This window comes from Hippoglossus stenolepis, chromosome 3, assembly GCF_022539355.2.
Source record: "Hippoglossus stenolepis isolate QCI-W04-F060 chromosome 3, HSTE1.2, whole genome shotgun sequence".
NCBI lineage: Eukaryota > Metazoa > Chordata > Actinopteri > Pleuronectiformes > Pleuronectidae > Hippoglossus > Hippoglossus stenolepis.
In genome coordinates, this window is record NC_061485.1 from 28,381,074 (window position 1) to 28,397,893 (window position 16,820).

The following is a 16,820-nucleotide window of genomic DNA, read 5'->3' on the forward strand; positions in this document are numbered from 1 at the left end:
GGTGAAACCCACGTCTGAGTCAGGGTTAATTACGCAGTGAACCTAAAACCTTTTGGCTCCTCATCGACAGTTGCGTGCGCTGCCTTGGTTGGTAAACTAACCTTGCAATCACTTGTTTATTAATTAAAAAAACTAAACAACAAATCCTCCAGGTCCAGCCATAGACTGCCCTCTGAAGACCTTTTGATCTGCTAACTTCAAATGAGAGAAATGATGCTGGCCTGTTTGTCATTTTGGTGTGAACCCTACAGGCGTCTCTCCTGTGTGCCCCCTGCAGATCCCTGAACCACAGCCCAGGAACCACTGTCATTGACTGCATCGTATAAGCGTCGCTGTCCTCAGCCCTCTGGCATCACTGAGCCACTGCATCCAGCGGGAGGTGCTCTGCAGGTTCAGCAGCCTCAAATCCAAAGCACAGACACAGAAGCTGAGAAAAAGTAGAAGTGGGAGGGTTTCCCTTTCAAAATAAAAGAAGAATGAGGAAAACGTGAAAATTGCTCTGAGAGATGATCGCGTTTCACATACATGAACCTAACAAGGCAATCAAAGTAGTGAACAACCATTTCCATACGACTAACCAAATTATAAATGGTTTATCATTCTGTAATCTCAGGTTTACAAAAGTTTTATAAGCAGACATGTAATGTTGGACTCAGTTTAACAGAGAGGGTTGTTTTGTACCAGTTGATTTTTCTAACAAATAAATGAACTAAACTTAAACAAAAAAGGGCAGTTTTTACATTTTACCTACATAATAGCTTAAAAAATATAGAGGGATTTGGGGGCCAACATGATAAAAATGAATATCTCAAGTAAGTCTACATTCTAAAGTCCTCCCTAGTCCCTCGATGGTAGGACTTTTACTTTGAACGGTGCAGCAGGAAGCATGCTGTATATTACAGTTGACTTGTCACTGAGCTCAGTTTATAATGAAGCAGAGTTGGAGTGAGGGGAGAAAAAGCTGAGTGGCAACAGTGCAGCCTGTCAGCAGGTATCAGTGGAATCACACATGTGACGTCTCCATCGGGACTTTCACGGCACTGAGATCAACTGAAGAAGACACTTTGGACTTTAGGAGGTTTTATCGCTCCTGTTTGTGAATTTCCTTTTTTTTTTTCTACATTTTTGATTTCTCATGCTTTGTGTGTGATGGCTAATGTTTCATCAGTTGATGTGGGAGTTTTGTTTCTTATCGTGGTTACAGCATCTCTGGCAAACGGTGAGTAGCAGCTACTGTTAAACTAGTGGGTGGTCTTTTTTACTGAGGAGGCATTCAAAGATAAATAATGCTCTGACATAGACAACTTGTGCAATTTATGATGCCACACAGATTTTATGACTCACTGAAAAAAATGTGAGCATTGTGCAATGAAAACTGTCATTGCATTTCTATATGTTAACACATTGCAGCAGGACACTGCAAAATCACTCTTACATATTCAAAACATTATAGAAAATGAAATTATAAGGATTTGTGCTGCAAATTACTATTATTGGCATTTTAATTTATATTGACGTCATTTATTTATCCAGCAATTTGTAATAATTGATGATTGTTGTGTAGTTGTGACGTGTTTAAATTACAAAAAATAATGAATCCATACTTAAAATTGCAGCGGATAATTAATTGTCATTCAACTCGAGAACTAATACATTTTACTTTAATCGCAGACAGTGCTGAATTTACATTCACAGACTTAAGATTACCTGTAATAATCAAGTATTTTTTAAGTTTATCTATTGAAAGTTATTATTATTATTATAGTAACAGTATTAATACCAATTATAATAATGATAATAACAATAACACCAATAATACTACTATTAATAATTATTACTATTGTTATAGCAAAAGTATTAATACTTATTATAATAATGATAATAACAATAACACCAATAATACTAATAATAATTACTATTATTAAAGTAACAATATTAATACCGAAGATAATAATAATAATAATAATAATAATAATAATAATAATATGCATACAATAACATTAACAATGTTTAAAATAATAATTGTAGACAATAATAATAATAATTATTATTGTTATTATTATTATTGTTTATTGATTTCAAGTAATCTCATTTGGTCATAACTTGAAAAGCTTGTGCACAACCCATTGCTGTGCCCCTGCAGGTTCTTCTTCAAGCAACGATGTGAGCCAGAGGAAGGAGGTGGAGCCAGCCAAGCTGGACGAGCTTGTGCCCGGTGGTGTGGACGACCTCGCCAGTGTTCCCTCTCCCAGTGAGGTGAATCCATGCCCTGCCTGTGAGCCGCCCAGGCCCAGGAAACGGGCGAAGAGATGCACGTGTTACACCTACAAAGACAAGGAGTGTGTGTATTACTGCCACCTAGACATCATCTGGATCAACACACCAGAGTAAGAGTCCTTCTCTCCAAACGTCTTCACTTTTTAAATGGCTACTTTGATGAGCCCACAGAGACTTAGAATGTGTTTGTGCTGCTGATGAGTATATAGTGACATACTTTGCGACACGGCATCATGTCTATTACATATGTACCTACCTCAGTATCAGTCCTGCCACAAGATTCAAACTTTTGTGGTTTCACTTGTTTTCTTTGACCAAGTCAACATACACACCATAAATTCCCCAACATTAAAAGCAGTTAACAGTTTTAATGGCTAATCGGTGTAGTGTCTCGTCATAAGCGCTCATTAGTTCACTGTAGTCTCTACTCTTAGTCTTAAGACAGACCTTCCTGCTGAGACTCTTAGTTGCATGTTGTGTGTGCTGGAGCGATAATCACATTAGTACAGGTGTACTGCAGGAGACAAAAACATGTGAGTTATGTAGAAAACAAAGTGCGAAGGAGATTCTCTTCATTTATTAATTCATGAAAGGATTTGTTGCAAAGTGAGCAGCCAAACACACCAGGCGTTTTCTCATATGTCAGTATTTCCTGTGGCTTTGTGAACTGTGAAAACCTGATGTAATCTGAGGTGGTTTAGACCCTGAGCTCTCAGGTATTTTAATTCCACGGAGGATTTCTGACAGTGGCCAACAGGCAGCAGGGAGGGGTCCACCTGGTTGTTATTGAGGCTTTGAAATTCAGATAGAATAGACTGAAATCTACACAAATCCACACAATTCCTGTTGCGGCCAGTTTTAAATTGAAACAAGATAACAGCAATGGCTCTTCATAATATTTTACCAAAGCTCATATCTTATAGAAAAATAGAGGGTTCGACTTGCCAACACCACTATTTTCCTTCATCTGTCATTCACTTGTTCAGCATTCTTTTTTGTCTTCCTGTGCTTTTATATCGAATCAGCTTCCCAATCAGCAAATGTAAAAACCTCAAAATATTACATTTGACTGGTACCAGACGGGAAACTAATGTGTTGGTATCTGGCATGAAAAAGACAACACTGTAAGATAATCATCCGAATAAGCTGACACCAACTGTCTGCAGCATGGGGAAGATAAGTGCAGTTAATTCTACTGGTTTATTGAGTCCAAACAATGGGCTTCAGGGCGGCTCTGGTTTAATTTGGTGTGCCTTTTTCTCAGACAGGAATATGTGAGAAAATGTTGGATTGGGGCATGGCAGTGAGTCGGGAGGTGGGGCGACATGAGATCTTCCATCTTTTATCGGTTCTTTGGTTAAAAAGCTTTTGAGAGAGGTGCAGAGAGCTAACGTTTTCAGCCTGCACAGAGCAGTGCAGCGAATCTTTTCTACAAGCACATTCAGAACTTCATTTGAAAAATTTTGAAATTGAGTGCAAATCAATTAATTTAAATCATTCAAATATGTTTCTGGCACAGGAGACACGTCTTGGCGTGGAATCGCTGTTTAACAACTCATACAGATTAAAATATTTGTCCAGCAGGAATCAGTGCAATGAGATCAAAGCTGTTGCACTGTGAGAGGCCCTGTTTTTCTGCAGTAACACCTAACAGATGAAGTTTTAAAATTGGCTGCATACTGCCTTCTAGATTTATCTTCCTTTTGTAGGCGAGGATTTATAATGTGTGGAGCGAATCAAGCTGCAGCCGGAAGGTCTTTCCTCTGAAGTCGTTCGGTGTGCTAATGTTTTGCAGATATGTTAATGGTCTGTCTTGTTTGGCAGCGCCTGCGTAGACTGAAGTCAAATCAGTACATTTCTTTGTGAAATGTACATAGTGGACCTTGTCTATTATGTGATATAATTTCTTAAATATAATTCCATATTTACTATTTCTATTTCAAGTTACATTAGTGATTGGTATCAACATTTTTGTTACCACATGGGCTCAGAATTTATTATTTTCCTTTAGGATTGAAGCTTCATTTTCAAAAATATCATTTGGGATCATGGTTCTGCCTTCGAAGCAGATTTCAGATATTGAGTTTTTGCAATTCAAATAACTAACTGCAAAAGTGTATGTAATATATGAAAATGACAGACACAAATTATCCTTTCAAAATTGTAAATGTTTTATTTTTTTAAGAAAAGGTAGAACCTTGTAATCCTAAGATCTCACTGTGGGCGTGTGTCCACAGTGTTTCTCTCTGGCAGAAAAGCACTGGCAGGGCGTGGGGGGAACGCTTCATCACAGCGCCTCAACAAAAAAGTGCTGAGTGTGAGTTTTGTTCCTATGACAACAAGATCTTGACAACATATCCCTGTTGTTTAATAGGCCAACTGGCCCCTTTGCTGTCCATCACTATTTGACATTGTTTTGTTCACCATGAGCACCAGCCAGAGGACGCTTGGCCTCGTACTTCGTATTGATGAGCTTGCCGCCACTAAGTCTGAGCCACAGCCCAAAGAATTGTGTTGTTGTCTTGTTTTGTCATGTTGTGTTGACTACACAGCTATGTGTGCTGTTACGTGTGACATTTTATGCTGCTCGGGACAAACAGAAACAGTTCCTACCTTGACGAGTCTTAATTATCTAAAACGCAGCTACAGTGAAGTTGTGGATTTCTGAAACGTGCAGGGATTTTCCACCAGAAGCACTTAGAGCAGCTGCGGAAAAAAAGCCTGAGTTCTGAAAAAAGACGCTGGGTGCAGCATTCTTTTTCCTTCAGCCGTCACACTCTCTCCTCATTGGGAACAGTTGAAAAAAGACAAAGATTCTGTTTTGCAAAATGTGAAAAAAACTACGACTCTCAAGGAACACAAAGCATAATTTGCTTTAAGAAAGTGTCTTCATTTATCGTAAAGCTGAATTTATTATTTTCGATTAATTTTCATACAAACGAACTTTGCGGGTTAAGTGTCAAGGTGCTACATGTTTTCATCCAGTGGTGAGGTCAGCTTGAAGTAGGAGCCATTGCTTTAAGTTTCCTTGAGGTGCATTCATTCCAAGAAGCTGCACGGCATGTGAACTTTTGAAAAAGTGACAGCTCTCATATCTGGAGCCTTTCTCATTAGCCCAATGTTGCATGACATTTTCTCATCTTCAGTTCTGTGTCCTCTCTCACATTTGAGCTGCAGTCACCTCTGAACCTCTTGTGTGCATTAAAAGGGGGATTGATTCACAACTCTATAGAACTAAGATAGTTTGACTTTGGAGATGGAAACTTTTTGTTTTCCAGATAGTCCCTAAAGTCATACAATAACAAAAAACTCCTCACAATCATTTGTCACAGAATAATAATATGTGGCTAAATAATCTCGACAGTCAGTCAGACAGAAGCTTGTATTTCAAGGGGACACAAACTCGGAGAACAGCTGTCGTGATTGACAGTTCTCATGGGATCATGTGTGTGAAAAGGTGAAATTATTTAGTGCGACTGAAATTAATTGCCTTGGGTTTAATCCCTGTCAGCGGAGTGCTTCCAAGCTGCAGCTGTTACCGAAGTCGACCTTTTGACGTCTTAGGTTTTCATGCTTCTTTAAAACGAAACCGATCTGTGCAAAAACAGCCCTTCAACACTTTTCAGATATAATAAAAACACAGGAAATATTACAGGGTGTTTTATGTCAAAATAAAATGTGATTAGATTTGAACTAATTCGACTTGCACCCATTTTTTAATACTGCTACTATGTGGAAAATCCTTGCAGTAAGAAATCATGAAAGCTATGGGGGTTTGTCACCTTCCTAGCCGCTGCTTCACGCTGATTTCCTCTGACAGAAGTCATGTCAGAAACAGTTCTAACCTCCATCCTAAGTTACAACGTGACGATCAATCATCAGGTTCAGATGCGGACATGTTCTCAGATGTGAAGCGTTTCAGCAGCTGGTGATCAAAAATTCCCAAATGTGATTGATGCTGCTCTAGAAGACAATGAATTGAAACAGGTTCAGTTTTCGCTGTGTTCAACACCCTCGGTGCACGGTAAGTAGTAAGTGCTTTCAGGTTTTCACTTCGGACATATGCCTGTCATCCACAATATTAAATCAGGTAACTGGTGTTAATTTCGGGGCAGGTCCGTGCATTTTATTTATTTTTTGGCTCAGACAAGCTGTGAAATCATGAGAAATAACTGAAACTATAAATTTTAGTCTTTTAAATCACATGCAGAATGAACAAAACAGCATTCCAACATGTAACTGGTGTTGTGGGGTGATCTTTGTGATGTGGGCTCTCCGCAAACGTCTTACCTCGTCTCATCTCCTCACTTACAGAAATATGTATCTTGAAACATCTTTGGCAAAGTTGGAAGAAATTTAAAACCTAAACCTGGATGAAATTGGCATTGAGCCTTGTGAAGCACTGTCTATTTAAGATGAGTCATTTCAATGAAGAAGATATACGAGTAGTTCAGGGAACAACCGCAACAGGAAAATAAACTTCTTCTCATAGGAGACAGGTTATTGTAGGGTTAAAGCTGTTCTTTAAAAGATTTTATTAAATGAATCCTGATCCTTCTTACCAAACTACTGTTAGTCACGAAGTGGAGCTGGAACAGATTTAAAGCATCTCAAGTCCTTAACGTAACCCTGTGCACGTGTGTATTTCGGTCTCGGAAGCAGTTTTTTAGTGCGTGTGTATGTCCCTCTTAAATATACTTTACACGCATCTGCACAAGCTTACCGGGAAACCTACTTTGCATGTACCTGCACAAGCTTACTGGGAAACCCTACACTATTTTCACATCCACCGATTGACAGTTGGCAGCAGTAATGAAAAAAACATGGGGATGTGCCAACAAAGTGAGTAAAGAAGATGCCTGCGAGCATAATGGAGATAATATGGCATGTTAGCAAACTATAGACTGTTAAAACACAACAGACACAAAGCAACAGTAGCGTTCATTTAGATTTGTGTTTGTGTCGACCTGTTGGATTTGATTCCAATATAAACTCTTTCAGCTCTGCAGCTCCTGAGGGACACATCACTTCTTAGACACTAAATGTTCCACTGAGTTCCCCAGCTAGTTGCTAACATTGTCTCTCTGCTGCAGGTCTGCTACAGTGTGTAGACTGAAGTTGGCTTATTTTAAGCTTTTCCATTAGAAAACACCTGCCTGCTGCATGTGGAAACAATAGTCGTTGACATGACCTGCACGTAAAATCTGGAGAATTGGCTATGGACTTGCCTTTCACACATGCAAAATAACAGCTTGAGGGTTTTCTGCACCGAGGATTTCACAACAGCAACAAATCCTCCACATTATTCAGGCAAAAGGTGCAGCAGGCAGACGCAGGAAGTAACTTATTAACTTCGCTCCGGAGATCACCTGAGTTTCTTGACAACTTACAGACACCGGTGTCGCCTCTTATTGCCTCAAACTCTCTTGACATCCTTCTCTTGTTTTCTTTTTGTATTTTTGCATCTGTCGCGTGTTAGAAGCATCATCAACCCCCCCCCCCACTCGCTGGCAGTGAAGCGGGGGATCCCCTCCTGTGTTCACACATCGACTTCTCCTGAATTTATAAAGATTTTATACCAGGAGGGCAGGAAACTGTGGAGGCGCTCACTTGGACCTTTGCGTTCACACATGCCTCTCACAATATTCTAAGAATGTTGGTCCCCCAACATTAAAACAGAACTTGGATAAAAAGCTTTTAAATATGCTGCCCCCACCTTCAAGAGGATTTTAGAGAAGGATTTGAAATGGTCAGTGCAGATAACACACTGGGAGAGTGTGCGTCACCTTTCTGATCTGATGCATCTTGTTGTTCACAAAGGGAGCATGTCTGCTACCTGAGGTTTCTGTTATGATCACTGTATTTTTTCTACAATAAAAGTACAGCTATATACGCAACAAAATACTAGGACTGTGCGGTATGAAGCTGTGCATCTTCTGGTCCTGCTGTAACAATAATGACCTTGTTAAAACAAATTAATGGATTTAATCAACATCAGTGCTTTTACTTTGAAACGGGTATAGGAAGTGTTTCAACTATTTGTTTGTGATATATTCGACGGATATAGACATTGAAATTGTGATGAAAGATTATTTTGTCTTTGTCTTTTTTTTTCGCTGTGAACGGCATGTGGGGAAATAGGCAAAACCTCGACCCTCTAGAGCAGCGGTTTCCAAATTGTTATTGCATTATTATTACAATATTATTACTGCAATACTACTATATTACCACAGGGCTCCAGAGTGATGCACTGGTTTGCCAAACATTTAGCCGGTGTGTCTGTATTTGATCGAGTCGTGTCGCTTCCTCATCTCATCTCTGCAGAGCTTACCCTCACACTCACAGGCTGGCCACAAGTTATTAGGACCTAAACAGTACTGAAGTTTACTTTGTGTTTGTTTGATTCGCTGGAGAGTTTATGAGACACATATTTACACACATTGAAAATTTGACATTGATTATTGTGAAGGGACCTACCTTAATACTTTTAAGAATGCACAAAGGTTTCCTTGTTCAGTTTACAGCTTTCGTTCTCTGATAATTTCTTTCATGTCCAGGCAAAGTTATTGAACACTGAATCGATATTCGAACAAATCGAATGAGAAGTTAAGAAATTACCGATCCATATGGGAACTTTCAAGAAAATAAATACTAGGTGTATTACTGCGGTGCCTAAAGACGCAGTGAAAACTTTTGGGTGCAACTAAATTATGTACTGGTGCAAAAGTTAGTCTGAATGCTGATACGAAAAGTTATAAAATACTTTTAAATTTATTATATCAGTTACTTTTATGCACTAATTATTCCACACAGAGTTAAATTCTTTACCCTGGCAGCTCTATCCTGATCACATGGGCACTGAAATGAGATGCAATACGTTCAGTGATGCACATTCATCCAGTGTGGCTCAGGCTTTACTACAAGTAACTTTAAATCAATGTGAAAGATAGATAACATTTAAAAAAATAGCTTCGATGGTCACTTTCGATTTCGATGGCCTGCAGCCTCACCTCCATCACCTGCGTTGTTGCATAAGGAGGTTGATGATAACCAAGAGATTCATAAAGTAGACCTCAACCACATTTTTCTGTGATGATACCACCGATGTTCTAAGATTTTACAAAGCTCCTCCTGAGCCACTAAGCCGCAAAATGTAACCAGGTTGTGTAGTTAAATTGTAATGAGTCGATGTTGGAATGCCCCATTAAACAGTTTGGTTAAAAAAATAGCATGTGCGCACATGTATAAGGTGAGAACATGGGAGTCTGGCAGGATCAACCCTCATGGGCATTTAAGAGTTGAATCAACACATTTTACTGTTTGTGTAGTGCCTCTATCTTTTTCCTGACCCTGAGATGCCGTGTGGTTTGGGGTTTCACATCCGGCGAAATGTGTCTGGTGCAAAAGGAGAGGTGCAAAGAGATGTCAGTTCCATGCAGCTGATCTGTTAAACGTTGTTTTTATAAAGCATGGCCTTAGTATTTTTATGGTCTGGAGCACATCCTTGTTCACTATTCTCTTACACTTTCATGATTGATTTTTTAATTTTTATTTAAAGACAGCAATACTGAAATATACTGGACTGTTCACACACAAACAAAAAGAGCCTTCAAATGTACTTTAACATTTCCTGTCATCTGCCAAAGTGACCTTGGGGGTGTTGATTTGCTTGGTTTATATCCTCTCATGTATTGACGTTGAGATAAGCAGACTTATCAGTTTACTATGTTGTATGTTTACGGCCTATTGCAGTTCTTTAGTTGATCATCGTGTTCAATTGGCTTGGACTTTACACGGAGGTTAACTATGGTTATTTTTGAGGCTGCAGCCTTTGATGGTGTTTCACTGGACTCCATTACACTGAAATGTGTTTCTTAAAAGCTGGTGGTCTTTAACCATCTTGTATCCAAATGGTTTAGGTCCAAAAACTAGAAACACCCCTCAGTATAATTCAGTCCAGCACTAGGCACAGCCTTTTAAAATGTGTTTTAAATCTTTTTCAACGAGAGGGGAATAAAGAAGCTATTTGTGAGCCACAGTCTTATTGATTTGGATTGCATGAGACTACAGATTTCATTAGTTCAGGTGTGCTAACAAAACCTAGAAGTCTAATGATCGCTCAGCACCTGTGAATGTGTCTTTTTGTAGGCACACTGTCCTGTATGGTATGTCCAGTTACCAGGGTTCACTGCGTATGCGGCGCTCCGCTGGCACTGAGAAGCAGAGGAGGAGGAGGAGGGACGCGGAGGCCCAGCGCTGCGTGTGTGCACGGCGGAACGACTCTGACTGCAGCAGCTTCTGCATGAACAGGTAACTGTGCCACAGGAAAAGAACAAATGCAATCTTTACAAACAATTCCCAGGAGTATGTGAAATAACTTTTGAGTGAGATGTGTTCTAATTCAGCGCAGTTGTTCAAATTGTTGTTTTCTTTACCCTAGAATCAGCCCTTTATATTATAATGCTTTATATTTAAATATTTACATCAGCAGCGGGTCCTCTCTACGGAGGCTGCCATGTTTTTTACAATAGTTCAAACTGGACAAACTAAACACCTTTTGAGTTTTTAGGACAACTTAAGGCTACCACAGTTTCTCTTTCATGTTTGGAAGGGGAGGGTGAGGGTTATTCAGCTGCAAGATGCACTTTCACCACTAGATGTCACTAAATTCTACACACTTAACCTCTAACTTGTTGTGAATGATGGCTAATTGAGCCTCACCTGATCAGATGTGGCCATAGGTGCATCCTATTATATTATATTACATTATAATATGTTTATTTCTATTTGTTTCAGGCAGCGGAGACAACTCCTAGAAGAACTCAAAATACACAAGAGGAGAGCAACTCTGCGCAGTGGCCCAACTATGAAACGAACGAACAGCATTTGAAGCGGACTTTCTGCAGACGGACATGTGTTTGAAGTGCGCTCAGTGACTCGTCGTCAGACTGATGGATGAATAGCCGCAAGAGCTGCTCGCACAAAAACTGAAAGTGAGCAGGGATGCTAACAGACAGCTCTCTCTGCCTCTGTCTGTTTGGCTGGTGCGGATGATGGTTTCCATTGTCCTGTCACAACTGAGGAGGGTTTACATGGCCAGTTTGTGTCGGCAGTAAAAAGACTTTGGAAGAGCGTGTTGCTCACACATGTTTGTGCCACGCGGATGTCGAGGCAACTTCAAGAGCTGCTGACATGTGACTCCACCATATCAGCTGGTGTTGTTACAACATCACACAAAACACATTTTACAAAACTGTTTACTCCACAGGGCAAACATTTAGCCTGCCTGTCTGTGTCAGCGTGCTGTCACCCCCAGTAAATCAGCATTATTTTAAAAATAAATTACATTTGATTGTATATTATTTTGGTTATAAGGTGGCTCCATCGTCAATGGAGCTATATCATCAGCAGCATTTGGGTGAACTGGTTTTACTTTTCCATGAGATTTTAGGAGGTAAACGAACTGGATGCAAAAATACTCAAAACTCATTTTACAGTATTTACTCAATTAAGCTGAATCTTGTGAAGGCTTGCGTATATATATGTGTTTAAGTATAAATAGACTATGAATTTTATTTTTGTACAATAAAGGTGTATAATAAGATATTGTATATCAAATTATATACGTGATCATGCTAATCACCAGTCCTCTGTGGTAAAGAACCCAGTCAAGTAAAAAATAGTGCACCTTGCTGTCCATTAATGGTTTCATCTTATTTATCTTCTGTCTTTCAATGATTGGACATCAATCAATTTTTGAATCAACCAACTGAGCAAGAAAGACGTTAAGAATGAAAACCTCAGGCTACAGAGCGTGGGTTGTTGGAAGTTGAGCAATTCTGACTGATGAAGACTTCCCCAGAAAAAGAGCCACATGTGATTCACCTTCAGTCTCAGAAAAAAGGAAGGACAAGGATATTTGAAAGACTTTGTCCGACTTCTGGATTTATTCAATCAATCAAATTTTATTGGTATAGCCCATATTCACAAATCACAATTTGTTTCATAGGGCTTTAACAATGTGTGACATCCTCTGCCCTTACTTATTTAAGAGTATTTAAAGTTCAAACCCGGTTCCTTTTACATTCACACATAATTAATATCATGAGACAATGAATTTGGCCACACACTGGTGACAGACCAAAATAGAAAAACCTGAAAAATGAGTGGAGAAATATGATAGCAATAACTAGGGGTTACGGAATGATGTGGCCCTGTGAGATTTTCGACTAATGTTTCACAGATATCTCTATCCACCACCATCATCAAAACACAAAATGAGGGAATATCTTTTGGAAGAATGATGTTCATTTCCCCAGTATGCGCCCAACGTAACTATCACACTCAAAGTGGGTTTTGCCATTGCTTTGTCACCTGTCTGTAGCTATAGCCTCTATTTGTCCTGAATGATGCCAGCATGTGTTAACACCACTCTTATAACGTGACACACAATATGTAGACATGCAGGATAACACTAATGCATCCATGTCTTTATGCTGTACAAATTTAAAACTATATACTGTATACTTGTATGCACTGCATTCAAACTGTTGGCTTGAAATCATCACACAACAGTTTATTGTATTGTATTGTATATTGTGAGCACTTAAGGCAGATTTATACCACTGCTCTGGGGCTACCAGGATTGTAGCAATCTGGAGAAGTTTATCATCTTGATTCAAACTGCAGAGTGTCCCAAGGAATTACGATCGTATTTACCGTCTTTGGCATTGCTCAGTAGCAATTGTGGCTTTATGAAGGGAGTAAAGAAGAGTTTGCAGCCCCAGTAAATCAGTTAATGTTGGGCTTTTTTCCCTCAAATCATAAGAAAATGTTACGTGTAGAGTTTTGGGCGATGTGACTGGGGCTACATCCACACTTCTACATTTTCATTTAGAGACACATCAACTCTACGGATAAGCCTGGTGTCCTCATAACTTGGAGCCACCTAATCTGAGAAATTTGAAAAGGCTAGTGGCCCCATGCAGCAGAGGAGCTGTTATTTGAGCAATTTGCGACAATTACTGCGTCCAGCAGGAAGCGCATTCCTTCCTGTTTACACTGGGATGTGCATGCCCAGTGTTTGTGGGTGGCCACATGATATGTATTTTCAGGCGTGTTAGTATGGACGGGGATTATATCTTATATGGAGCCAAAATGTGGACAGGGATCGTTTTAGTTTGAAAACACCATTTTCAAATGAAAACGTAGTGGTGATGTAGCCTGGTTGTGTAGCACGTTGTAATGTCAAGAAGGCGTCAGTGTCCCATGTTAGGAGAGAGCAAAGGTCAAGAGTGCATTCTACCAATGCTCCTTCCACAAGAGAGGCTTCAAAGTAAGGAAGGGAAGGACATCCATAAACTCAAGGGACATTTTAGAGTTTTATTTAAGTTGTTGCATATGTGTTATGTACTTTTGAAGTCTGTTGTTAATATACTGCTCGCAGATATAGGTTATCAGTGGTGAGAAGAACAGTACTTTCCATTCGCCCTGTTCTCAGAACAGAGGTCTGGGTAAGCTCTCAGAAAAAAAATCTGGATTTTGTTTATGCAGGATCACATGTACTAAGGATGTAATGAACCTCTCTGTATCATCCACCGTCAGGTTCACTGAATGCATGTTTCATATAGCCACAGAACATTTTGGGTCTAAACCAATCAACTGCTGAGATTGTTCAAATATATACCATGTATGGGTTGGTGATAAGAAAGGAATAGTGAAGCCCTCCTCTCAGTTCCAGCATTATAAAGGAGATGTAACCCTGAGAGCGAGGATCTGAGGTAAATCTCAGAGGAAGTTTATGCAGAGGACTGAAGAATCTGAGGGAGAATAGCTAAGAGGATTTAAGCAAGAATCACATCTTGTTTTAGCAAGGAATTATCTATTTTATTTTATTTTCTGTGCTTCACTTACATTGATATTTAATCTTTCATATATTTTATGACTTTGTATTTGCTTCATTGCTCAATAAAACTAAGTAGATCATTTTGATCTATTGAAACACAGACGCTTCTCATCTTTTGGGTCCTGTCACCTTCTTGATCTAGGTATTCTTCAACAGGTTTTTGGTAAGGCCCCCTTACTAGCAGTTTTCTAGCAATGCTCCAATATGTTAAATATAATAATCTATGACCCCCAAGCGACGGAATAGAGCTAGAATTGTCGGGGCAGGGGCTGTATCCAGGTTAAGCCTAGAGGGAGGGGAATGCCACAATTTTCAGACAGGAGAAACAATCTCTGAAACACACACCAATGTTTAGTTGCCCAACCCAATTGGTAGAAACATTGTCAATTAACATAATCCATGACAGAATTGTCCTGACGTTCTGTCTGGCAGGAAGGTTGATCTCAGGTTTGCTGTTTCAGTTCAGCATGGCAGATCATTGTGCCCTGAGGAAACTTCAGGCACTTAATTCTCATTTTCTGTTGGTGATCGTTCAGGAAAAGCTGCCAACGGAACTGATTCAAGATTGTCCCATGTAAACTCTCAAATACCCACTTTACCCACAAGGGGTTGTAAAGTTAGACCAGAAATGTTTAAATAACAATGATGAATTATATTATGTGACTATAAAAAAAAATACTATTCGTTGTGGTTGTTCCTGATATTGGTATCCACTCAGAACCGTCTTAACCCAGATAGTATGTTAAGACACCTGGGAAAATGCTCGAGTCAGTCGTGGATTAAATCGAATCAAGTTGAGCATTCTTGAGCTTTTTCATTATTTTTTCATTTTCTACGAGTCTCGCGTTTGAAGGCATAATGAAAATGGGATTGTTTGTTATAAGGAATGTGCTGGAAAAAACACACATGCTCTTCAGTAAAACTGCAAACAAAGTTGCATTGGAAATAGAATCTTAATCCTTGTAGTCACGTTAGGTCAGGGTAGCTTCTACAATCCGTCCTAAATATAATTTCATTAGGTTTACACTGTATGCAAACTGTGGTTGTTCTGGAGACCTCCTTGATGTGGATGCTATTCATTGGTATCCTGCCCTAACGGATGCTGAGCCTTTGCAGATACATGTGTACAGTATGATGGTCCTCCACCATCCATTACTGCATAGGTTTTTGGCCATAGAGGAAATATCTATAATGAGAGTGATTGGTGATTGGCACACGATCAAAGTTGAGGGACAAAATGCCCCACCTGGATAACACATGGTGTTGTATGTGTAAAAACATGAACAAGGATTCTATGATTTACCAGATCAGTGATGTCGGGGCATGCCAAGAAATGGAAACCATCAGCTATAGTTTCATTTCTTATCCCTTTGGCAAGTTCTTTTGTATTCATCAAACTGAAAGTATTGCAACTGCCCCATCACAAGGATGTTTTGACAGAAAACTATTAAAGACTTAACTGTTCACATTGGTTTTGATTTCTGAACCAGACATGCTTGATGAACTGTGTTGCATGTGCAGCTGAACCAAATGTCACATCTGGACTCACAGAAGACACAAAGTCAAGTCTACAGTCTAATCCTTTCCTACCCAAGGCTTTGTCATGGCCCCACTCTGACCTTTCTCTCTGCTACCACCGAGAGTTCAGGTACCGTCTGAACTGCTTTGCCCTGCATGGTAGCATCTTTTTAAAACAATAACTAAAAGCCTTAAATGTGAAAAGCCAGATGTTCTGTCATACAACTCTCTATTTCTAACTTTGAAGGAACAGTGCAGCTGCATTTGATCCCAATTCAGAGAGGAACGTCTGCCTTTTAGTTTGTCCTTCTAAATAAAAAAGAAAACGTATGATATAATAACCAGAGTATGTTTCCAAGCAAATTGCATCCCTTAAAACTAAATATAAACCAGAGGAAAAGAGGGGGTATGGGATGAATATATCCACACAGGCCACCTCATTGTTTCCTACATCTGCATGTGCCAAAAGCATTTGCTGACATTCAGTGCCAAAGGTTTGAGCTGTCTCAGTGTGACACAGACTAGCACGGAGTGAAGTTCAAGAAAAACACCCTCAGAATAATCTGACATGTAACTGATGAGTGGCCATGTGACCACAGTCTGAACTGATTTACATAAGCATGTGAGTAATAAAGAGTCTGTATAATGGCTGCAGTGAAAGAAAGAAGCTGGGAGCTGTGCTGTACATGTGACAACAATTCACATCACAATTACATCACAATGCAACACAAGCCAAAGCAGGCCAGAAACAGCATGTGGATATATGACGTTTGGAGCTAACGGAAAATCAATCAAACTCAAACATCTCTTACAGCCAACAGTTTGGGTCCTGGATATGTCACTTCTACTTCCTCTCTAGTGAGCTGTGCTTGTGGGATTTACTTCTCTTTTGGACATGAGTTATTTTTTCTACAAGATCTAGAGTAATGTTTCTTTTCAGCAGGTTCTCAAGAGGTTCCACAGTTTGTTAATGTCTATAGCAGTCCTAAGCAGTAGTAACACTCAATTTACTTTTGACATGCACCCCACTAGTTGATCATGGCCACCACATAAGTACCAACTAACAAACATGCAAGAAAATGGATTTGTGAGGTAGGAAGGTTAAACATGTCTTTCTATT

At 39.5% G+C, this 16,820-nt stretch overlaps 1 protein-coding gene across 1 annotated transcript; it reads left to right on the forward strand.

Annotated features, from left to right (window-relative positions):
* Nucleotides 1-945: 945 nt before the first annotated feature.
* LOC118103885 (endothelin-3) lies at nucleotides 946-14,282 on the forward strand. The gene is made up of 4 exons (XM_035150956.2): nucleotides 946-1,219; nucleotides 2,144-2,387; nucleotides 10,426-10,587; nucleotides 11,074-14,282. Exons 1-4 carry the CDS (start codon nucleotides 1,150-1,152, stop codon nucleotides 11,165-11,167), a joined length of 570 nt encoding a protein of 189 aa, XP_035006847.1. The 5' UTR covers nucleotides 946-1,149; the 3' UTR covers nucleotides 11,168-14,282.
* The last annotated feature ends 2,538 nt before the right edge of the window (nucleotides 14,283-16,820 follow it).

Coding starts and splice junctions, on each gene's coding strand:
- LOC118103885 (XM_035150956.2), top strand. CDS start 1,150: ATGGCTAATGTTTCATCAGTTGATGTGGGAGTTTTGTTTCTTATCGTG. Junction 1,220..2,143: donor TACAGCATCTCTGGCAAACG/GTGAGTAGCAGC, acceptor GTGCCCCTGCAG/GTTCTTCTTCAAGCAACGAT. Junction 2,388..10,425: donor ATCTGGATCAACACACCAGA/GTAAGAGTCCTT, acceptor GTCTTTTTGTAG/GCACACTGTCCTGTATGGTA.